The following is a 23205-nucleotide window of genomic DNA, read 5'->3' as shown; positions in this document are numbered from 1 at the left end:
TCAGCGGCAAAACGGTCTGACATCATGGGAGGGGTTAACCCTAGGTGGGAGGCAAGCCTCCTTCTATGGGGGGGCTCTCCCAGACACCTGGGTCCTTTTTTGAGGGGGGGGGGAGGTTAAGAGGGTGGGGCCTTTCCCGGGCTCCTGGCTCCCTCCGGGGGGGGGGGGTCATCCCAGACGCCTGAATTTGGGGCTGTTTCCCAACAGCCTGACTCCGATTTCCAGGAAAAATTTAAGGGGGGGGGAGGCGTCCCAGGGCCCCCCTGGCTGCTCAGGGCTGCCAGGGGGCGTGGCTTCTGTGGAGGGGCGTGGCCGTATAGGGCGTGGTCAAGTACGGAGGGGCGTGGCCTGCAGCTCCGTTCTGTCAATGCGCACCCCCCCGCGGCGAAGTGGGCGTGACCTGCGCGGGGGATTATGTCAGCCCCGCGGCGGGGGGGCGTGGTCGGGAGGGAGGGGCGGGGCCGGGGCGGGGCCTACGGGCGGATTATGTCAGCCCCGCGGCAGCCGCAGCCCCGAGCTGGGAGCGGCGCGAGCAGGTAGGGGCGGGGGGGGACCCGGCGGGGGGTCCGGTCTGGGGGGCGCTCCGGGGGTACCTATGGGGCTAGTCTGTGAGGGAAGAGTCTCTATGCGGGTCTCTATGGGGCTGGGGCTGTGTGGGGCGGGGGTATAGGGGTTCTGTGAGGGGGTTTCTGTGAGGAAAGGGGGCTCTATGGGGCCGGGAATGTGTGGGGTGGGGGTGTAGGGGTTCTGTGAGGGGGTTTCTGTGAGGAAAGGGGGCTCTATGGTGCCGGGAATGTGTGGGGTGGGGGTGTAGGGGTTCTGTGAGGGGTTTTCTGATAGGAAAGGGGGCTCTATGGGGCCGGGGATGTGTGGGGCGGGGGTGTAGGGGATCTCTGGGGGGGGTTCTATAAAGAAAGGGGGCTCAATGGGGCCGAGGATGTGTTGGGCAGGGGTGTAGGAGATCTCGGGGGGGGGGGGTTCTGTGAGGAAAGAGGTCTCTATGGGGCCGGGGCTGAGGGGAGGGTATCTATAGGGCCTTATATGGGGCAAAATCTGTAAGGAAGGGGTCTCTGTGGGGTTTATATGGGACTGGTCTGTGAGGACGGGGTCCCTATGGGGCCAGAGCTATGTTGGGTGGGTGTTTGGGGGGGGGTCTCAGTGGGTCTGGGACTGTGGGGAGGAGGCTCTATGGTGTATCTATGGGGCTGGGGTGCTGTGGGGCAGGGGATTGAGGGGGTCTCTGTGGGGGCATCTGTGAGGACGAGGAGGGGAGTATCTGTGGGGCCAGGGCTCAGGGTCTCTGTGGGGTCCCTATGGGACCGGGGGTTGTGCCCTGGGGGTCCCTATGGGGCCAGGGCTATGTGGGACCAGGGGTCTTTAGGGGTCTCCAGAGCATCCTCTGTAGGGCTAGGGGTGGTATAGGAGGTCTACAGGGTCTTGGCGGTGATTCTATGGAGCCTGGGGCTTTCTAGAATCCCTATGGGGCAGGGGGCTCTGTAGGGGGTCTATAGGATCCCTATGGGGCTGGGGACACTATAGGGGTCTATAGGATTCCTATGGGGTGGGGGGGGCTCTATAGGGGGTCCATAGGGGCTGTGGTGTCCCTATGGGGCTGGGGACCCTCTGGGGCTCTGTAGGGTCTCTGTAGGGGTGAGGGTTCCTGTGTCTATGTCTAGCAGATGGGTGGGGCCCAGGGGACACACACGTGTTGGTGGGGGGGACCGGACCTGCCAGGCATACACATGCATGTGTGAGGGGCAGGTGCGTGTGTTGGCACGGCACACGCGTGTGTGGGGTGTGCCCAGGCGGGGCTGCGTGTTCACACACACGTGTGTGCTGCGATGGCAGGAGGGGGCAGGTGTGTGCAGGCACACGTGTGTGCACGGGCCAAAGCCATGTTGTGTGGGGCGCACATGCCTGTGCTCTGCGTGTAGGGTGTGTCGCACACGTGTGTGTATGTGTGTGTGCACACATGTGGGCGGGCCACTGTGTGTACACGCATGTGCCAGAGGCTTCGTGTGGCACACGTGTGTGCAGGGTGGGGACGCCTGGGTCCTTTGGGGGGGTCTGTGGGGTGTCAGTGGGTCCCGGACGACTGGGTCCCTTGGAGGGGGAGGTCTGTGGGGTGTCAGTGGGTCCCGGACGCCTGGGTCCCTCCCCCCCACCCACCTGTGGGCACCTCCCCTCCCCCCCCCCATCATTTCCCTACAGGTGAACCGGGGCCTTCCCTCCCCCCACCTGCGGCACCCGAACGCCTGGGTCCCTTGAGGGGGGGCAGCAGGGAGGGGCCCGGACGCCTGGGTCCCTTCCCCAGGGCGTCGCCAGCCGAGCGGTGATTAACCCCGTTAATTGGCGGCTCGTTAAGGAGCAGGCCCCCCCCCCCACCCATTCCCCCGGATGCCTGGGTCCTTGGTGGGGGGGGTGGGGGGAGGTTCTGCACTCGGGCGCCTGGGTCCCTCCCCCCCCCCCCAGGAATGCGGGGCCAACAAGGGCGCCTTGTTCCCCCGGAGCCGCCCCCACTTCCGTCCCCGGCGGCCCTCCCGGGGGGGGCGGGTGACCCGGACGCCTGGGCCCGCTCTGCTCGGACGCCTGGGTCCCCTGCCGGAGGGGGGCTGGGGAGGAAAGGAGGGGCTCGGACGCCTGGGCCCCCCTGTGCAGGGAATGGGAGCTGTCCCGGACGCCTGGGCCCCCTGTCCAGGGTGCTGAAAGGGAGAGGGAGGCGATGCAGGGCTCGGACGCCTGGGTCCGCTGCAGGTGGGGGGAGGGGCCCCGGACGCCTGGGTCCTGTCTCCCCGAGCCAAGGTGACAGGTCCCCTCATTAGCGGTTGCCATGGCAACGGGAGCATCCGCGGGGGGAGGGGAGGCGGCGGCTGCACAATAGAGGCTGGGGGGTGGGGGGGGGGCTGACACCCGGACGCCTGGGTCCCCTGTAGGGGGTCAGGAGGCACCTGGATTCCTGCATCCCCTTGGGGGAAGTGGAGCGGTCTCCCCCCACCCCACCCCGGACACCTGGGTCCCTTGGGGGGGGGGTCTCCTTGGATGCCTAGGCCCCCCGGGGCTACTCACTTGCCCCCTTGTCCCGTCCCACCCCTCCCAGGCCCCTGCTGCCGCCGGCCCCGGCCATGGCTCTGCCCCGGGGGCTCGGCTTCATCCTGCTCCTGGTGCTGGGGGGGCCCAGTGCTGCCATCACGATCCCCCCGGAGTGTGAGTGGGGCTGGGGGGGCCGGGGCACTGTGCACGGGGGCTCCTTGCACGGGGACGGCTCACACGCCTGCTCGCGAGGGCTCTTTGCGTGCCGGTGCTTGTGATTGCCCTATGCATGCTTGCACCCTTGCACAGTTGCTTACAAGGGCTCTTTGCACCCTCACACGATTGCTCATGAGGACCTTGTGCATGGGTGCTCACATCAGCTCCCTGCATGCCTTGCACGACTGCTCATGAGAACTCTGCACCCTTGCACGGGTGCCCACGACAGCCCCGTGCAGGCTTGCACCTGCACATGGGGGCTCACGAGAGCCTAGTGCATGCTTGCCCCCTCGCACGGCTGCTGCCCGGGGTTCCTTGCACGTGGGCCCGTGGGTGCTACCCACCTGCCATGGGTGCCGCTCACTGCTCTGTCTCTCCCCCTGCCCCCGGGACGGTGCAGATGGTGCACATGAGCGTGAGTTTGGGGGCTGGGGGGGCTCTGGGGGGTCTCAGTGGGGTGCTAGGGGGCCCCAGAAGGGTCTCTGGGGGTCTCAGAAGGGTCCTAGAGATCTCAGACAGGTTCTGGGGGGTCCCTGGGGGTCCCAGAAGGGTCCCTGGGGGTCTCAGGAGGGTTCTGATGGGTCCTGGGGGGTGTGTGGGGGGGTCCTAGGGGGTCTCAAGGGAGTCTCAAGGGAGTCCTGGGCATCTCAGGTGGGTCCTAGGGGTATCCCTGGGGGTACTTGGGGGTCCCGGGGTTCATGGGGATCCCTTAGGGAGTCCCTGAGGTCCCTATGGGGTCCTTGGGGTCTTTGTGAGCAGGGGGTCTTGAGAGTCCTTGAAGTCCCCATAGGGCCCTTTGGGGGGTCCCTGCTGGTCGATGGGGGTTCTTGGGGTTCCTTGGGGTGCCCGGGGGATCTTTGGGGTCCCTGCAGGGTCTTTCAGGGGATTCTGGGGCTCTTGGGGGGTGCTTGGGTGAGGCTGGGGGGTCCCCGGGGTGGCTGGGGGGCAGCAGTGACCCCCATCCTCGTCCCCATAGTCCTGCAGCCCCCCGAGCTGCGGGAGCAGCCCCAGGAGCAGCTCGTCGTCTTCCCCAGCGACGACGTTGTCCTCAAGTGTGCCGCCACCGGCAACCCCCCTGTCCAGTGAGTGCCCCCAGATGCCTGGGCCCATCCCCAGCATCCCCACGTCCCCCTGGGACCCCTATGTGTCCCCTGTCCCCCCACCTACCCCTGCATCCCCCTGTGTCCCCAATGCCACCTCAAATCCCCGAGGTCCCCGTGTCCCCTGCAATGCCCCAATTCCCTAATGTCCCCCAACATTCCTCCATGTCCCCTGTGTAATCCCAAATCCCTGACATCCCCGTGTCCCCAATGTCCCCACCATGTCCCGTGATGCCTCAAAACCCTGACATTCCACCGTGTCCCCTCATGTCCCCCCACAACCCTGATATGCCCCAGTGTCTCCTGATGTCCCCCCCATGTTCCCCAGTGTCCCTCCATATCCCCTCCATCCCATGTCCCTCGATGTCCCCTCATGTCCCCTCACAACTGCTGATGTCTCTGATGTCCCCCAGGATGCCTAGTGTCCCTCTATGTCCCCCAATGCCCCTTCATATCTTGCCCTGATATCCCCCCAGCATCCCCAATGTTGTCTGATGTCCCCTGCACGCCCTGACCCCGCTATGTCAGTGATGTTGCTGCCCCCAGGTACCGCTGGACGCGGGAGGATGAGCCCTTCATGCCCGAGGGCCACCTGGGAGTGACGGTGGCCCCAGGCTCGGGGACCCTCGTCATCAACGCCAGCCTGGCTGGGCGCCTGCAGGGCCGCTACCGCTGCTTCGCCACCAATGCCCTGGGCACCGCCGTGTCGCTCGAGGCGCGTGTCATCGCTGAGAGTGAGCCTCGAAACCCCTGGCTGTCCCCAGAATCCCCTGGGTGTCCCCAAAATTCCCCTGAGTATCACCAAATCCCCCCTAGGACACCTCCTGGGCAACACTGTGTCCCCTAAGGTGCCCGTCATCACTGAGAGTGAGCCCCTGATCCCCCTGGGTGTCCCCCAAATCTGCCTGGGTGTCCCCAAATCCCCTGAAGTCCCTTATTTTCCCCCTGGGAATTCCCTAAATCCTCCTTTGGCACCCCAAAATCCCTTTGACATCTCCTATATCTCCCCAGGTATCCCCAAATCCCTCTTTGGCACCCCAAAATCCACTTGGCATCCCCTCAAACCTTCTTGGCCATCCTCAATTCCCCCCAGGCACCCCAAATTCTCCCCTTGCCCCCCAAATCCCCCTCAGACACCCCTAAATCCCCCCGGGCACCCCCTTGGACCCTCCCAGGCCCCCTGCCCCAGCACTGCCCTGCCCCCTACATGGTCCGGATACCTGGATCCCTTGCCCATTTTGAGGGTGTCCCCTGGACATGGGGGGTCCTTTGCTGGTTGGGGGGGCCCCACTGGTCACCTGCCCCCCCCAGCCCTCCTGGTTTCCTCTCACCCCCAGACACACCGCAGTGGCACAAGGAGAAGCTGACACCAGTGGAGGTGGAGGAGGGCGACCCCGTGGTGCTGCCCTGCGACCCCCCTGAAAGTGCCGTGCCCCCCAAGATCTACTGGCTCAACAGCCGTGAGCACCCTGGGGTGGGGTGGGGGGGCTGGGGGGCGGGGCGAGGAGGGAGCGGGAGGCTGGGAGTCGCTAGAGCCGTACCTGCTGTGTATGTCCCCCCCACAGCACCCCATGGCACCCCCCAACACCATTGCACCTCTCCTGTGCCCCCATGATCGCCATCAAGCCCCACTGCACCCTTCCCACCTATAGCACCCCTCAAAAGTTCCCCCTCAGCCCCATTGAACCCTAGGACTCCCCTGACCCCCTGAATCCCCACTGCACCTCCCCCATTGCACCTCCCAGCCCCATTGCACCCCCCCCAACCCCACAGCACACCCAACCCCACCAACAGACCTCCCTAGGACCCCACTTTTCCCCCCTGTCCCCGTTTTCTCCCCATCTTGGTGCAGCTGGGGGTGGCTGCAGGTCTGGGGAGTCCCTGTTCCCCTCCCCAGTGACCCCCATGTTCCCCCCCGCCACAGGCATCATGCACATTGCACAGGACCAGCGAGTGAGCATGGGACAGGATGGCTACCTGTACTTCGCCAACGCACTGACCGCCGACTCGCACCCCGACTACATCTGCCACGCACACTACCTGGGGCCCCGCACCATCATCCAGAAGGAGCCCCTCGACCTCCGCGTCGCCCCCAGTGCGTGCTGCCACCCTCCCCCCAAAAAAAAATCACCTGGGAAACATCCTGAAAACCACCATGAGAATGCCCTCAAAATCACTATGGGAACCCCCAAATATCACCATGGGAACTGCACCCCCAAATCCCCCTATAATCCCCACCAGATCCCTCCAGGAACCTCCAAAGTCCCCCTGGAAATCCCTCCCAAATCTCCCCTTGGGAACCCCCTGAAAATACCTCTGGAAACGTCCCCCCAAATACTCCCAAAATCCCCCTACATCCTCCCTCAAAACCCATCCAACTATCCTCAAGACCCTCCTCCCCCAAATCCCACAGGAAATCCCAATGGATCCTGGGGGGATTTCTGCCCCCATGGGGAGGGACCCAGCCCTCAGAGCATCCATGGGGGGGAGGGGGCCTATTCCCCAGGGTGTTCCGGGGGGGGGGGTCCCAACCCCCCTACGGGGTTCCAGGAGGTGTCCCCCCCACCACAGACCCCCCCATTTCACCCTCAGGTAATGCAGTGCAATCCCGCCGGCCCCGGCTGCTGGTGCCCCGCGACCCTCAGCCCCCCCATGTGGCCCTGCGTGGGGGCACCCTGGTCCTCGAGTGCATCGCCGAGGGGCTGTGAGTGGGCACGGGGGGCCTGCGGGTGTCCAGAGGGGTCCTGGGGTGAATCTGCGGGTCCTGGGGAGTCTTTTGGGGGTCTTGGGGGTAGTTCCTGGGGTCCTAGGAGGTCCTTGGGGTGCTGGGAGCCTCCAGAGGGGTCCTGTGGTCCCTGGATGAACTCACGGGTCCTAGAGGGTCCTGGCGGATGTCTTCAGGGTCCCTGGGTGCACTCTGGGATCCAGAGGGGTCCTTGGGGGGTCTTGAGGGGGGATCTTGGGGGTTCCTGGGTGCACCCTGAGATCCTGGGGGGTCCTTGGGGGGGGTCCTAAGGGTCCTTGGGTGCATCCTGGGGTGTCGAGAGGTCCTTTTAGGGGCCTTGGAGGGGTTCTGGATGCACTCTGAGGTCCTCGGGAGGGTGACCTGAGGGTCTCTGGGTGCACCCTGGGGTGCTGGGGACTCTTAGGGGAGTCCTGGGCGGCCCTCTGGGGATCTTGGGAGGGTCCTGGGTCATCCTGGGGTGCTGGTGACACCCATGTCCCCCAGCCCCACACCGACAGTGCGGTGGCAGCGCCTCAACGGGCCGCTACCACGGGGCCGCGCCACCCTGGAGAACTTCAACAAGACGCTGCGGCTGCGGGCGGTGGAAGAGGCCGACGATGGCGAGTATGAGTGCGTGGCCGAGAACAGCCAGGGCCAGGCCCGCCACAGTCACACTGTCACCGTCGAGGGTAGGGCGCCATGGGGCACTGGCAGCTGCTGGGATGGGCACTGGAGGGCACTGGGAGCAACTGGAGGGGACTGGGAGCCATTGGGAAGGACTGGGAGGCACTATAATGGGTGCTGGAGGACATTGGGAGGGACTGGGAAGTGCTAGGATGGGGACTGGGAGTCACTGAGAGGCACTGGGTTGGGTGTTGGAAGGCACTGGGAGGCAATGGGATGGGTGTTGGAGGGCACTGGAAGCCCCTGGGATGGTCACTGGGGGCAACTGGGGGGGCTGAGAGGCACTAGCAGGAACTGGAAAGGTGACTGGGAGGCACTGGGAAGCACGAGGAGGGGATTGGGGGGTCCTGGGGCACGTTTGGGGGATCCTGGAGCAGTTTTAGGGGTCCTGGGGGGAAGGGTTGGGGGCCCCAGGGCAGAGTTGGGGGCTTCCAGGGTGTTTTGGGGGCCCCCAGAGAAGATTTTGGAGCTCCCAGGGGTTTTGGGGGGGGTTGCAGAAAAGATTTTTGGGGTCCTGGGGGGGGGTTGGGGGGTCCCTGATGCCCTGCAGCAGCCCTGTACCGGGTGCAGCGCCCCCGGAGAGGGATCCCTGGGGGCGTTGGGATGCCCTGCGGGTCTGGGGGGGTGCTAGGCCTCTGATGGTGTTTTGGGGGGGGTCCAGGGGGAGATTTGGGGGGTTGCTGACGCACTGGGCTCTGCAGCGGCCCCATACTGGGTGCGGCGCCCCCAGAGCGGGGTTTTCGGGCCCGGTGAGACAGTGCGGCTCGACTGTGTGGTGGATGGCAAGCCCCGGCCCCACATCAGCTGGCGGCTCAACGGGGTGCCCATTGAGGGTAAGCGGGGTGCCGGGGAGCCACGGGGGACCGGGGGGGGGTTATCGGGGTCCCTGGGGAGGGTTATTGGGTTCCCTGGGGGGGGATCCCTGGGAGCTGGGGGGGCCTTGGGGTCCCCAGAGGAATCCATGGAAGCTCAGAGAGGGGTTATTGGGGTCCTTCGGGAGGGCTTTGGGATCCCCAGGGCACCTGTGCAGGTGCCGGGGGTGCACGGGACCCCGGTGCAGCCCCCACCCATGGGCGCCCTGCACCCCCCCACCCCGCCGCACAGAGGTGCCGGCGGACGAGCGGCGCACGGTGCGGGATGGGGCCCTGATCCTGGCGCGCCTGGAGCCCAATGACACCCTGGTGACGCAGTGTGAGGCCCACAACCATCATGGGCGCCTCCTTGCCAACGCCTACGTCTACGTCGTCGGTGAGTGTCCCCCCCCACCCCCGGCGACCATCACCGCGGTGACCGCATCCCCCCAGCAACTGTCCCCCCAGCAATGGCATCCCCACCGGCAAGTGCATCCCCCTGGCAATGGTCCCTGTGGTGACAGTAACCCCCCGGCAACCATTCCCCCAGTAACCACATCCTCCTGGCAACCGTTCCTGTGGTGATGGCATCTCCCAGTAACCGCAGGCCCTTGGCATCTGCATCCACCCCCCGGCAACAGTCCCCATGGTGACAGCAACCCTCCAGCAACCATGTCCTTCCCAGCAACCATCCCCGTGGCGATGGTATCCCCCGGCTATTGTATCCGCTCTGCAACCACATCCCACCTGGCAACCATCCATGTGGTGATGGCATCCTCCTGGCAACCCTATTCCCCACAGTAACCACATCCCCCTGGCAACCACTTCCCCTGGCTACTGTCCCCCAGCCGCTATCCCCATGGCAACCTCATCCCCACAGTGACCATCCCCTTGGCAACCCCATCCCCATGGTAACCGCATCCTCCTCAAGCAACCCTCTCCTTAGCAACCATCCCCCCCAGCAACTGCGTCCCCACCTAGCAACCATCCCCTGGGTGACATCCCTCCCTGGCAACCCTCTAGCAACCAGCTCCATGGCAACAGTGGCCCCCTAGCAACTGCCTCAGGAACCCCCATCACCATGGCAACCAGGCAAGGGTCTCCTTGCCTAGCCATCACTGTGGCAACCCATCCCAGAGATGGTTGCTGCAGCAACCAGCCCCCCCCAATCGAAAACTGCTCCCACAGCAACCCTGCTGGGTTGCAGTCACCATGGCAACGGCCACCCACTTGGCAACTGCCTTCATAACAACCGCTGGTACCTGTTGCCATGGTGATTGCCAGGGATGCCTCACCCTGAGGAGGGCTGGGGAGGGAATGCAAGACTTGGGGGGATTTTGGAGGGTTTAGGGGTCCAGGTGGTCCATCCATGGCCCCTGACGCCCCCCCAGAGCTGCCGGTGAAGATCCTGACAGCGGACGAGACCCACTACGCCGTGGTGGAGAACCGCACGGTGTTCCTGCACTGCTGGGTCTTCGGGGCCCCTGCACCCTCCGTCGAGTGGTGAGACCCCACCCTGGCCCCCCAGGACCCTTCCTGGAGTCCCCCTGGGACCCCCCAATCCCCCTCCTAGGCATTCACAGGACCTCCTGAGCCCCCTCCCAGCCCTCCTGGGGTCTCTAGCCCCCCTGGGACCCCTCCATCCCCCTGGATGCCTCTAGGATCCCCTGTGACCCTTTGAGCCCCCTCCCAGCCCCCTCAGGGTCTCCAGGATGCCCCTAGGCTCCCTCAATCTCACTCCCAGGCACCTATGGGACTCCTTGAGCCCCATGGGGCCCCCTGTGCCTCCTTCCAGCCCCTCTGGGATCCTCAGGACGCCCCTGGGACCTCTCAATCCCCCTCCCAGGCACCTAAGGGACCCCTGGGACCCCCTGAGCCCCCTTCCAGTTTCCCTGGGGTCTCCAGGATGCCCTTGGACTCCCCATCTCCCTCCCAGGTACCTAAGGGACCCTCTGAGCCCCTTGGGACCCCCTCTGCCCCCCTCCTAGGCCCCCTGAATCCTCTCCCAAATGCACCTAGGCCCCCCAGACCCCTCCCAGGATCCCCGCTGACCTCCACCCCGGCCCTCCAGGCTGACACCAGAGCTGGAGCCGGCCCTCCAGGATGACCGGACCTTCCTCTTCACCAACGGCACCCTACGCCTGGGCCCGGTGGCCCGGGGCGATGGGGGGCCCTTCGCCTGCCGGGCCCACAATGCCCACAGCAATGCCACCATCATTGCCCACCTCGATGTCAAAGGTACCCAGCGCCTCACCTCTGGGACCCCCTGAAACCCTCTCGGATCCTCCCAGTCACCCCAGAGCTTCTCTGGGAGCTCCAGAGCAGCTCAGCACCCTTTCCGCCTCCCTGGGGCCCCCCGGAGTCCCCAAATCCCCAGGGACTCCCTGGGCTACCCCCCCGAGACCCTCTTGGAGCCACCAAATCAACCAGGGACCTCCTGAACACCCAAAGGGACCCAACAGAAGACCCTGGGTCCCCCCTGGAGCCCCCAGGTCACACAGAAACCCACTGGACCTCTCCAAACACACCCCTAGGACCCCCTTGGAGCCCCCAAATCACCCAGGTACCCTCTGTCCCTCCCCATGTTCTCCTGGAGCACCCTTTAGACTCCTAAATTATTTCTGGGATGCCCCGAAGCATCTCAGATCCCCTTGGGAATGTCTCAATCCTCCCCAGATGCCCTTGAGGACCCCCCCAAACTTGCCATGGACAAGCCTCAGAGCCCTCCGGGACCACCTCCAGCACCCTGTAAAGTTTTCAGGGCCCACTCAGATCCCCTGAAGCCCCCTCCAGATCCCTCTCCGAGTCCTCTAGGGACCTCAAATCCTTTCTGCCCCCCCCCATTGACCCCTTGCCACCCACCGCAGCGGCGACACGCATCGAGACACCCCCACAGAGCACGACAGCAAAGAAGGGTGAGACGGTGACCTTCCGCTGCGTGGCCGCCTTTGACCCCGAGCTGGCGCCCCGCGGCCTCGAGTGGCGCCGGGATGGGCAGATCCTGCACGAGACAGCTGACAGTGACAAGTGAGTGGGCCTAGGGCACCCTGGGGGGGGTGGCTGGCGGCCCCCAGGGCACCCTAGGGGGAAGCTCACAGCAGTGTCCTCCCCCACCCCTGACACCAGGTACTCGCTGGCCGGGGACACCCTGACAGTGGCCGGGGTCGACTACCCTGACCAGGGCACCTTCTCCTGCCGCGCCTGGACCCCCCTTGACTCTGCCGAGGCCTCGGCTCAGCTCCGCGTCGTTGGTGAGTCCCTCCACATCCCCCTCGGGATCCCCAAAATCCTCCCAGAGATCCTCAAAATCCCCCCTGGGGATCCCTGAAATCACCCCTGGGGATCTGCCCCAGCCCCAGTCCCCTCCAGTCTCCAGTTCTGTCCCATTTCCCCTTGGTTCTGTCCCGTTTCCCTCCAGTTTGTCCCCTTTTCCCTCTGGTTCTTGACCCTTTCCCCATGTGTCCCCACAATTCTGGCCCCAGCTGCCTCCACTTCTGCCCCATTTTCCCACTCGTTCCCTCCTGGTTGCCCCAATGTGTCCCCAGTTGCCCCTAGTTCTGTGCCCCATTTCTCCCCAGCTCTGACCCCCGTTTCTCCCTGATTCTGCCCCCTATTGTCCCCTGGTTCTGTCCCCCAGGCCGGCCAGGCCCCGTGCGGGAGCTGCAGGTGCTGGAGGTGGGTGAGCGCCGGGTGCGGCTCAGCTGGACCCCGGGTGACGAGCACAACAGCCCTGTGGAGAGTAAGGAGGGGGCTGGGGGGGGGGTCTTAAGGGTGTAGAGGGGGTCCTGGGGGCTTATGAAGGCCCTGGGAGGGGTCCTGGGGGGGGATCCAGGGGAAATAATGGAATCCTGGGGGGGTCCCAAAGGGGTTCAGGGGGGCCAGGGAGGTCCTGGGGGGGTGTAGAGGGGATCCTGGGGGGTTCTGAGGGGGAAAAGAGGCCCGGGGTGGGGGGGCAGAGGGCTTCAGAGGGCTCCAGGGGATCCTGGAGGAGTTCAGGCAGGTCCAGGGAGGTCTGGGGGGGTCCTGGTAGGTGTAAGAAGGAGATAATGGGGTCCTGGGGGGCCCTGAGGGGTCCAAGGGGTGTCTGGGGTCATCCTGGGGGACTCCAGGGCATTCTGGGGATTTTGGGAGGTCCAAGGGGTGTCTGGGATGATCCTGGGGGTGCCTGGGTAGGCTTGGAGGAATCCTGGGGGGTCTGGGGTGGCCTGGGGGTGTTTGGGTGGGCTTGGGGAGGTCCTGGGGGGGATCTGAGATGGACCTAGGTTTTTGGGAGTCAGAGTGTACCCCTGTGACCCCCCGACACACCCCCCAGAGTTCGTGGTGGAGGAAGAGGAGGGCATCTTCGCGCCAGGGCGCTTCGTGGAGCGGCTGACAGTGCCAGGGGAGCAGCCCTGGGCCCCCCTCACCCTCTCGCCCTATGGCCGCTACCGCTTCCGGGTGCTGGCGGCCAACGCCTACGGCCGTGGGGACCCCAGCATCCCCAGCGCCCCCATCTCCACTGCCCCAGCAGGTAGGTGCCCCCCAAAACCTGCCCAGGGACCCCACAATCCCCATGGATACCCCAAAACCCACCCAGAGATGTCAAAATCCCCAGAGACACCCCAAAACCCCACCCCAGCACCCCCATCTCCCCACCCCGGTGGTTAAGTGCCCCCCCAAACCCACCTGGGTACCCCAAAATCCCCATAGACACCCCCAAAACCCACCTAGGGACACCAAAATTGTAATAGACACCCCCAAAACCCACCTGCAGACCCCCAAACCCCCATAGGCAGCTCCAAAAACCTACCTGGGGACCCAAAAATCCCCATAGACACCCTTAAACCTCCCTCTAAAGGCCCAGGGGCTTTTGGGGAGATCTCTGAGCCTCTCTTCCCCCCACCTCGCAGCCCCCGAGCGCAACCCCGGAGGGGTCCGGGGTGAAGGCAACGAGACCAACAACCTAGTCATCACCTGGCAGGTACTGGGGACCCAGGCATCCAGGGGGGTTGGGGGTGCTGGGGCAGCTTTGGGGAGGGTCCCCTCCATCCCCAAGCAGGTTTTGGGGGGGCTTAGGGAGGTGTGGGGTAGCTTGAGGGGGGTCCCCTCCATCTCCAGACAGATTTGGGGGGGCCCAGGGAGGTGTGGGACAGCTTTGGGGGGGGGTCTCTCCATCGCCAGCATCTCCAGGCAGGTTTGGGGGGGCTCAGGGAGATGTGGGGCAGCTTTGGGAGGGGGTCCCTCCTCTTGGGGCAGGTTTGGGGGGGAGAGCAGGGCAGATGCAGGGCCCTCCACCAGGCGGCAGTTGCTTTCGGGGCGCCCCTGATGCCCTGCGGTGCAGCCGCTGGCGCCGGCGGACTGGAATGCCCCCGAGGTGCAGTACCGGGTGCAGTGGCGTGCACTGGAGCCGGCCCTGGGACGCTGGAGTGAGGAGACAGTGGGGGGGCCCCCCCTGGTGGTGGGGGGCACCCCCACTTTCAGCCCCTACGAGATCCGGGTGCAGGCCGTGAACCCCGCTGGCAAGGGCCCTGAGCCCGCTGTCGTCGTCGGCTACTCGGGCGAGGACCGTGAGTCGGGGCATCTCCTCCCCCTCGCACCCTAAAACGCACCAGGACCCCAATTTGGGGAGGGCATCAGAGTGGGAGTACAGAGCGGGAGGACCCTCAAATAGGGGTTCTGGGAGAGCTGAAGGAGGGGCGATCCCACAAGTGGGGGGTGCACAGACTGCCTAAGATGGGGGAGCCCAAATCTGGGGGTGCTGAGAAGCCCCTAAGATAGGAGGGGCAAATCTGGGGGTGCCTAGAGCCCCCTATATTGGTGAATACCCTGCTTTCAGGGGGCAGACGTTCCCTATTTAGGAAACTCCCATTTTTGGGGAGTACCCTGGTGACACCCCATTTTGGGGTCTCCCACGGAGGACATCCGCCCTCGGCTGGAGCGGTTCGCAGCCCCACCGGTGCATTTTTTTGGGGAGAGGGGGCTCCTCTGGTTAAATTTGAGGGGTTGACAGGGTGTTTCCCCCTCAGTGCCGCTGGTGTATCCTGAAAACGTCGGGGTGGAGATCCTGAACAGCACCAGCGTGCGGGTGCGCTGGAGCCTGGCTGGGTCCCCCCAGGACCTGCGGGGACACCTCCGGGGCTTCCGGGTAGGAGGACACTTTTGGGGGGGGGGGTCTTGGGGGTGGGAGGGGTGCCTTGGGGGGCTCTGGGGTCTGCAGGGGCCCTGGGATGGGGGTTGGGGGGGCTCTTGGGGTCGGGGGTAGCTCCTGGGATGAGGTTTGGGGGTCTGGGGGGCTCCAGGGTTTACTTTTGGGGTATGGAAGTCTGAGGTGGGGGCTCCTGGGTTTGGGGGGGGGGGCTCATGCATCAAAGGGGCAGTTTTGGGGTGTGGTGGGGGGATGCCAGGGCTGGTTTTTGGTGGGGGGAACCTGCACTGCCTGACGCGCCTTCCCCCCCTCCCCAGGTGCTGTACTGGCGTGAGGGCTGGGTGGGGGAGCGGGCACGCCGGCAGGCCCCCCTTGGCCCTGGCCCTGGTCCCGGTGCCGTGGGGCACCCCGGGGTGCTGACAGTGCCCGGCGAGGCCAGTGGGGTGCTGCTGGGGGGGCTGCGGCCCTGGAGCCGCTACCGCCTGCAGGTCGTCGTCTTCAATGGGCGGGGAGACGGGCCCCCCAGTGACGAGATCCGCTTCGATACCCCCGAGGGAGGTGAGGGACCCCCGCACTGGCACCCCCAAACCCTCCTGGGGACCCCCAAAATCTCCTGGGGGCCACCAATGTCATCCTAAGGCTCCCAACCCCCCTCCCTGACACTCCAAGCCCTCCTGAAGACCCTAAAACCCTCCTGGGGGCCCCTAACTCCATCCTGGGGCTCCTAACCCTCCTCCCTGGCACCCTCAAACCCTCCTGGGGCTCCCATATCCCTCCCTGAGACCCCAAACCCTTCTGGGGACCCCGAACCCATCCTGGGGACCCCCAAACCTCCTGTGACACCAAAATGCCCCCTGAGTACCCCCCCAAGCACTGTCCTGGGACCCCGAATCCCATCCTGGGGCCCTCAAAGTCCCCCCCATCACCTCCCAGAGTCTCCCAGGGACCCTGACCCCATCTTGGGGAGCCTGAACCATCCCCAGAGACCCCAGTCACTGCCCAGACCCCCAAGGACTCACAACCCCCACATTCCCCTTGTCCCTGGTTCGGGGGGGGATCCCTGCAGCTCCATCTGGGGCTCCTCGTGCACCCGGTTCAGGAGTCCCCGGGCCGTCCCTGGCTCAGAGTGGCCTCAGCCCACTTTGGGGGTGCCCTGACGCTGCCCCCCCGCCCACCCACCCCCAGTCCCAGGGCCCCCCGAAGCACTGCTGGTGGAGCGGGTGGCTGACACGGCCCTGGCCCTTGAGTGGAAACGCCCACGGCACCCCAACGGCATCCTCACCGGCTTCCTGCTCCAGTACCGCGAGGGTGCGCTCTTGGCGGGGGGGAGGGACTGGGAGGCTGGGGAGGGGGAACTGGGGGGCTGAGGGGTCCCTAGGGGACTGGGGGAGCATCAGGAGCACTGGGAGAGGGAACTAGGGAGCTGGGGAGGGTCTTAGGGAGGCACTGGGGGGACACTGGGAGCACTGGAGGGTGGGGAAAGTCTCAAGGGTCTTGGGGGGCACTGGGAGCCCTTAGAGAGGACCTGGGTGAGCTGGGGGGTCCCTGGGGGGCTGGGGAGAGGGAACCTAGGGGGCTGAGGGGGCCATGGGGGGCTGGGGAGACTCTGGGGGAGGGCACTGGGAGCACTGGGATGGGGGACTGGGGGGTGGTCTCAGGGATCTGGAGGCGCACTGAGAGAGGGAACTGGGGGGAATGGGAAGGGTCTGGGAGGTTTGAGGAGGCACTGGGAGCACTGGTGAGGGTCCTCGAGAGGGTGAGGAGTGTTTGGGGGGCTACAGATGGAGTCAAGGCTATGTGGGGGGTCAGGGGGATTTCTGGAGGCTATGTAGGGTGTTGGGGGGTGCCTGAGGCACCAGGGGGCATTTGGGGGGGCTGACCGGGGGGCCTGCAGTGAACCAGACGGAGGGGGGGCTGCCCTACGAGATCTCCTTCCCGGCGGGGACACTCAACACCACGCTGAGCCGCCTGGCACCCCGCGGCCGCTACCGCTTCGCCCTGCGCGCCCTCACTCGCCTGGGGCCCGGCCCGGCCCTGCTGCGCGACGGCTCCACCCTGCCTGAGCCTGGTGCGTGCCTAGCCCCCCGAAACGCTGGGAATGGGGCCCCGAAACTGCCAGGGGGGGCCTGAATCCACCAGGGAACCCTTGAAACTGCTGCCAGGGAGACCCTGAAACCGCCTAGGGCAGGAGGGCAAAATCTCTGCTGGGTAACAGACCTCCAGAGGGGGTAACTCTGAGGGGAGGGGGGTCCTGAGACTCCTGGGGGGGGCCCCAAGACCACCAGGGGAGCCTGGAAACCTCCATGGGGTGACTGAGACCTCTGGAGGGGGTAACTGAGACCTCTGGAGGGGCCCCTGAAATGGCCAGGGGGCCCTTGAAACTGCGATGGGGTGGCTGAGACCTCCAGGGGAGGCCTAAGACCACCAGGGGAGAGACTATCAAGGGGAGGCATTAAGACCATCATGGGGTAACTGGAACTGCTGGGAGGGAGACCCCAAAACTGCCAGGGGGGCCCTGAAACTTTGGGGGGGGTGCTGAAACCACCAGGAGGGCCGTGAAACCTCCACTGGGTAACTGAGACCTCTGGGGGAGCCCTGAGACTGCTAGGGGAGACCTTGAAACCTCTGTGGGGAAACTGAGACGGGGGGGGGTAAATGAGAGTCCCCCCCCCGGGCCCCTGGACCCCCCTTGAGGGTAACTGCGACCCCCTTGGGGACCTCAAAACTGCTGAGGGGGCCTTGAGGCTTCTGGAGGGACACCAGATTGTTGGGAGGGGCCTTAAGACCATGGGGGGGGGGGCTTGAAACTACCAGGGAGGCCCAAAATGCTGAAGCAGGGCTGTTCCTGGTGGGGGGTCCCCAATTCCTGATGCTGGGCTGGAGGGGGACCTCAGGGGCTGACGAGCGTCGGGGGAGCCAGCTCTGTTTTCGGGGCCCCCACCAGCTGGTGCTGAGCCCCTTCCCCCCCCCCCCCCCAGTGCTGCCGGTCCTGGGCAGCGTGATGGTGGCTGAGGTGGGGGAGGACTTCACCCTGCTCCTCTGGACCCTGGCCCACCCCCAGGCCAACGTGGAGTTTGAGGTCCAGTACATGAGCAAAACCAGTAAGAGGGGGGGGGTGCCAGGTTGGGGGTGTTCCCTGTGGGATTTGGGGGGGAGGGTCCTCCATGGAGTTTGTGAGGCCCTGGGTATGGGGAGGTGGAGTTTGAGGGGGGAAATGGGGTTTGGGGAATCCTACTTGGGGTTTGGGGTGCTCTGGGTGAGGAGAGATGGGGCTTGAGGGGGGGAAATGGGGTTTGGGGATCCTATGTGGGTTTTAGGAGGCCCTGGGTGAGGGCAGATGGGGTTTGGGGTGGCTGGGGGTGGTTTCAGGGGGGGCTTATGTGGGGTTTGGGTGTCCCCTGCAGGGTTTGAGGGGCCCTGAGTGAGGGCAGATAGGGTTTGGTAGGGGCTGGGGGCAGTGTTGGGGGGCCCTGGCCATGGGGAACTGGCTGTGACTCCCTGGGGGTGCTCGCCCCCTGCAGCGGCTGAGCCCTGGCGCACCTCGGGCCGTGTCAACTCCACGCTGGGGCTGTACCGCCTGGGGGACCTGCGCCCCGGCACCTCCTACCGTGTCCAGTTCGTGGGGCGCAACCACTCAGGCGAGAGCGTGGCCTTCTGGGAGAGCGAGGTGCACACCAACGGCACCTGTGAGTCCCCCTTCCTGCTTGTGGGCACCCTTGAAACCACCCCCTGCCATGCCAGAGACCCTCAAAACCCCCTTCCTGCCCCATGAGTGCCCTTGAAACCACCCTCTGCTGCACTGGGAACCCTCAAAACCCCCATACTGCCCTGTGGGCATCCTTGAAACTGCCTCTTTGCTGCTCCTGGGACCCTCAAAACTCCCTTTCTGCCCTACAAGCACCTTCTAAACTGCCTTTCTGCCCATGGGCACCCTCAAAACTGCCCACAGTCACATTGGGGATCTTCAAAACCCCCTTTCTGCCCCATGGGCACCCTCTAAACCATTCCCTGCTGCTGGGAACCCTCGAAACCCCCTTTCTGACCTGCAGGCACCTTCAAAACAACCCTTTGTCACTCCAGGGACTCTTAAAACCCCTTTTCTGCCTCATGGGAACCCTCGAAACCACCCCCCCTGTAGCTCCATCCCCTCCAATCCAATTCCTCTGCATGAGGTCGTCCCCCCCCGCCCAAACTTTTCCTTGCCACCTCAGGGACTCCCAAAACTGCTCTTCCCTCCCCCCAGCATCCTAGAAACTGCCCCACCACCACCTCAGGGCCTCTGAAATTGCTTTACTCCCTTCCACTGGGCACCCTTGAAACCACCCCGCCACCTCCCCGGGACCCCCAAAAGCAGTTCAGGGGTGCGGGGGTACCTGTGGTGGGGGCTGGCACTGACCCCCCCCCCCCACCTCTGCAGTGCTGCCCACCCCTGCGGGCGGCTTCGCCACTGAGGGCTGGTTCATCGGCTTTGTCAGTGCCCTGGTGCTGCTGCTGCTGCTCCTCCTCATCCTCTGCTTCATCAAGCGCAGCAAGGGGGGCAAGTATTCGGGTGAGCCCAGAAGCCCCACCTCATTGGGGCACCATGACACCCCCTTGGGCACCTCAGCTGCCCTGGGGGCACCCCAGGAGACCTTTCTGGGCCCCTTGGGGCACCCCAAGAGCTTCTGAACATCCTGGGGGGTCCCTAAGGCTTGAAGAGGGAGGTCCTCAGGGGGTCCCAAGGCTTAGGGGGGGTCCTAGGGGCATCCTAGGGGTCACCAAGGCTTGAGGTGGGATCCTGTGGGTCCTGGAGGGATCCCAAAGGCTTGAGGGAGGGCCTAGGAGGATTCTAGGGGTCAGGGGGGATCCTGGGGGTCCCCAAGGCTTGGTGGTGAGGGAATCCTGGAGATCCCGGAGGAGTCTTGAGGCTTTGGGGGGATCCTGGGGGTAGTGAAGGGGGGGGGTCCTGGGGGTCCTCAAGGCTGGAGGGGGATTCTAGTGGTCCTAGGGATCGTGGGGGTGATTCCCTAATCTTGGGGGGGGGCTGTAGGGGGTCACCAAGGCTTGGGGGTGACCTGGAGGGTTCCTAGGGGCTCCCAAGGCTTTGGGGGGGGTCTTGGGTGTTCTGGAGGGTCCCCAAGCCTTGGAGGGGGTCCCTGAGCCCCCTCATCAAGCTGTGTCCCCCCCCACAGTGAAGGACAAGGAGGACACACAGGTGGACTCGGAGGCCCGGCCCATGAAGGACGAGACCTTCGGGGAGTACAGGTGAGAGGGCGGGGCCTGGCGGCAGGGGGCGTGGCCTGGAAGAGAGAGGGTGGGGGCAGTGAAGTGGGCGGGTCCTGACACAGCGGAGGGGTGGGGCCTAACGCAGGGGAGGGGTCTATCCAAGGGAGCCCCCCCCCGGTTCGACTGGGGGGAGGGGCCAGCTGCAAAGGGGGCGTGGCTGCATGGAAATAGATGGTGGTGTCCATGGGGCGGGGCTTATCGCTGTGGGCGGGGTCAGAGCAGCCAGGCACCTAGCTTTGCATCCCCTACTAATCCCCCCCAGCTAATTGCCCCCCCTTACTAATTGCCCCCCCCACTAATTGCCCCACTGTCACCCCCCCCGCCCAACGCTCTGTCTCTCGCCCGCTGTTGCCTTTGCTAACGCAGGTCCCTGGAGAGGTAAGGGGGAGGGGGCCGCTCGGACCCCTGGGTCCCTGGGATGGGGGGGTGTGGACGGGACACCTGGGTGCTCCTCAGCAGTGGGGCGGGGTGGGGGTGTGGACTAGGAAGTGGGAGGGGCATCCATGCATGAGGGCCATCCTCGTGCAAGGGGCGTCCTTGTGCATGCATGCATGCCCTCGTGCCCCTCGCATGCCCTTCGTGCACGCTTGGGGCCCCTTCTCCCCCCCCCGAGCCCCTTGAAAGACCTTTGCACGTCTCTTGCCCCACCTTGAGCCCCTCCAAAGCCCCTCATGTACTCCTGGCACCACGAAAAGCCTCTTGAAAGCCTGCCCCCCCCACATGCCCGTTGCACTCCAAAAGCCCCTCAAAAGCCCCTTGCATGTCCCTCGTACCACCCCGTGCCCCTCGCCCGGCCCTGCAGTGTGCTGCGGCGCGGGGCCCTGACATTGCTCCTGCAGCGACCCCGAGGAGAAGGCATCGGGCAGCTCGGGGCGCTCGCTGGGGGTGCCGGGGCAGGCGCTGGGCAGCGACGACAGCCTGGCTGGCTATGGCGGCAGCGCCGACGTGCAGTTCAACGAGGACGGCTCCTTCATCGGGCAGTACAGTGGCGCCCGCGGCCCCGATGGCCCCGGCACTGGCAGCTCGGGCACTGCCAGCCCCACCGCCGCCCCCCCTGCCCTCGACTAGGAGCCCCCCACGGTACCGGGACCCCCCCCAGGGTGCCAGGGACCCCCCCCAAGCTCCCCACAGTACCGGGGACTCCCCTGAAGCCCCTCATGGTAAAAGGGACCCCCCCCCCGGATGCCCTCCTCAGTACCTGGGATGCCCCTAGGGTGCCAAGGACCCTCCTAGAACCCCCCCCCCACAGTACCTGGGCCCCCCCCCATGGTGCTAGGGACCCCTCTGGTTCCCCCCTCAGTACCTGGGACACCCCCTGACAGTAGCAGGCACCCTGCCCAGAGCCCCCCCCCCCAATGGCCAAAGGGGCCCCTGGACCCCTCCTGTTGCATATAGGCACCCTTGAATTCCTCCCCCCATGGCCAAGGGGACCCCTGGACCCTCCGCATGGCATATAGGGGTCCCAGGAACCCCCCAAATGGCATAAAGGGCCCTCTGGGACCCCCCCCTCCAAAGGCCAAGGGGGGGACCCCACAGAGCCCCTCCAGACCCCCCTCTATGGCTAACAGGACCTCTGGAGGCCCCCCCCCATTGTATAGGTGGACCCCAGACCTCCCCTTGGCTAAAGGGACCCCCCCAAAACCACCCTCATTGGAGGGTTCCCCTCAATCCCTCCCCCCCTCAGCCAAGGGGAGGGGGATTAACTCCCTCTGGCCCCCTCTCCTGAAGGGGACCCCCCCCTACCTACTAACTGCCAAAAGGGGAGAGACCCTCCTCCCAAATGCCTCCCTCCCTGTGCAATGGGGGTATTGGGGGGAAGGGGCGTTTGTCATGGGGGGAACTCCTAAAAGCGCCTTGCATGGCGGGGGGAATCAGGGACCCCTCCATTGCACTTAGCCAAAAAATAAGCCCCCTCCCCAAGCCCTGTTGAGGGGGCCCGGACACCTGGGTTCTCTATTTAGACCAAATTGGGGGTGGGGGGGAAGATTTTTACTCCCAAGTTTCAGCTCCCTCCCCCCCCCACCAGACTCCTTTAGGCTTGGGGGGGGGTCCCAAGGAGGCCCTCACCCCCCGCCCCCACCCATCTCTGAATGCATCTCACAGCGCTGCCTTGGCAACTCTCACATGAGCCCGATTGCCCCTCTGGGGGGGCCCTGCACCCCCCTGGTGTGCCCTGGGACCCCCTGAGGACCCTCAGACCCCCCCCCCATGGCCCCCTAGACTCCCTTAAATCACCCTTAGACTCTCCCATTACTCCCTCAGCCCCTCCATAGACCCCCCCCCCAACCACAGCTGGATCTCCCCCAACCCCATTGCCTCCTCAGACTCTCCCATGGACTGCCAGTCCCATCCCAGACACCCCTCCCTCCCCAAACCATCTCTGCCCTCCAACCCCCGCTTTCCCCTCCATGGACCCCCCCCCCAAAACCATCCCTGGACCCCTCCCACCTCCCCAGTGCTTCTCCAGACCCCCCCCCCAAGGGCCCCCCAACCATCCATGGACCCCCCTCCCCAGGCCCCCCCCCCAATGCCACTACAGACTCCTACCATGGACGTCCCCTCAGACACCCCCAAACCATCCCTATCCCCCCAATGGCCCCCCTCCATGCCCCCCCGTGTTGCCCCTGTGCGCTGGTGTCGTAGCTGCTTTAGGCCCCTGGTGTTTGCGGTGCCCCCAAGTCCGTCTGTCTGTCCCCCCTTGTGGCCCCCCCTCCCATCTTGGGAAAAGAAGCGAAAAAGGCCCAAAAGGGCCCCAAAAATGGAAACTGAACCCCCATCCCCTGTATCTGCCCCCCCAACCCTCCCCGGGTCTGGCCGGGGCCCCCCCCGTCGGCACTGTCGCGCAATGCTGCCGGGGCCTGTGTTTCTATATATATATATATGTATATACCAGAATTATACAAAATGAGAAAAATGAGCAAAAAAAAAACCAAAAAAACAAACAAAAAACCTGCATAAAAATACTGGGAACAAAGATGGCCAAAAAAAAAAAAAAAAAAAAAAAAAAAAAGAAGATTGAAATAAAGGAAAAAGGGAAAAAAAAAGAAAAGACCAAAAAACAGGGAGAGAAACCAGCCCTGGAAGAGATCTGGCTTTGTGGCTCGTTCTTGGAGGGGCATGTATTAGGGGCCATATGATCGCGCTCCCCTAAATCACCAAGTGAGAGTATTTGGTGTTTTATGGTACCCACTAACGTCCGGAGGGCGTTTC

General features: G+C 65.0%; 1 protein-coding gene across 3 annotated transcripts; it reads left to right on the top strand.

Annotated features, from left to right (window-relative positions):
* Positions 1 to 468: 468 nt before the first annotated feature.
* Positions 469 to 23008, top strand: L1CAM (L1 cell adhesion molecule). Of its 3 annotated transcripts, XM_068924202.1 has the most exons (29): positions 469 to 536; positions 3098 to 3204; positions 3647 to 3661; positions 4223 to 4328; positions 4893 to 5080; positions 5684 to 5806; positions 6271 to 6441; positions 6939 to 7050; positions 7576 to 7760; positions 8457 to 8588; positions 8860 to 9003; positions 9998 to 10109; positions 10678 to 10844; positions 11474 to 11633; positions 11733 to 11857; positions 12244 to 12345; positions 12919 to 13116; positions 13496 to 13566; positions 13927 to 14152; positions 14612 to 14730; positions 15048 to 15288; positions 15916 to 16038; positions 16625 to 16798; positions 17709 to 17831; positions 18252 to 18416; positions 19148 to 19279; positions 19902 to 19974; positions 20362 to 20373; positions 20835 to 23008. In XM_068924202.1, the coding sequence occupies exons 1-29, from the start codon at positions 487 to 489 to the stop codon at positions 21061 to 21063; spliced, it is 3885 nt and encodes a 1294-aa protein (XP_068780303.1). In that variant the 5' UTR covers positions 469 to 486; the 3' UTR covers positions 21064 to 23008. The 3 variants fall into 3 exon arrangements, with proteins under 3 accessions (XP_068780303.1, XP_068780305.1, XP_068780304.1); XM_068924204.1 differs by lacking the exon at positions 3647 to 3661; XM_068924203.1 differs by lacking the exon at positions 20362 to 20373.
* Positions 23009 to 23205: the final 197 nt, after the last annotated feature.

The sequence above is a fragment of the Struthio camelus genome, chromosome 38 (assembly GCF_040807025.1).
Source record: "Struthio camelus isolate bStrCam1 chromosome 38, bStrCam1.hap1, whole genome shotgun sequence".
NCBI classification, from domain to species: domain Eukaryota; kingdom Metazoa; phylum Chordata; class Aves; order Struthioniformes; family Struthionidae; genus Struthio; species Struthio camelus.
The sequence above is the reverse complement of the archived record's forward strand: the minus strand, read 5'-3'. Positions and strand labels throughout refer to the sequence as shown.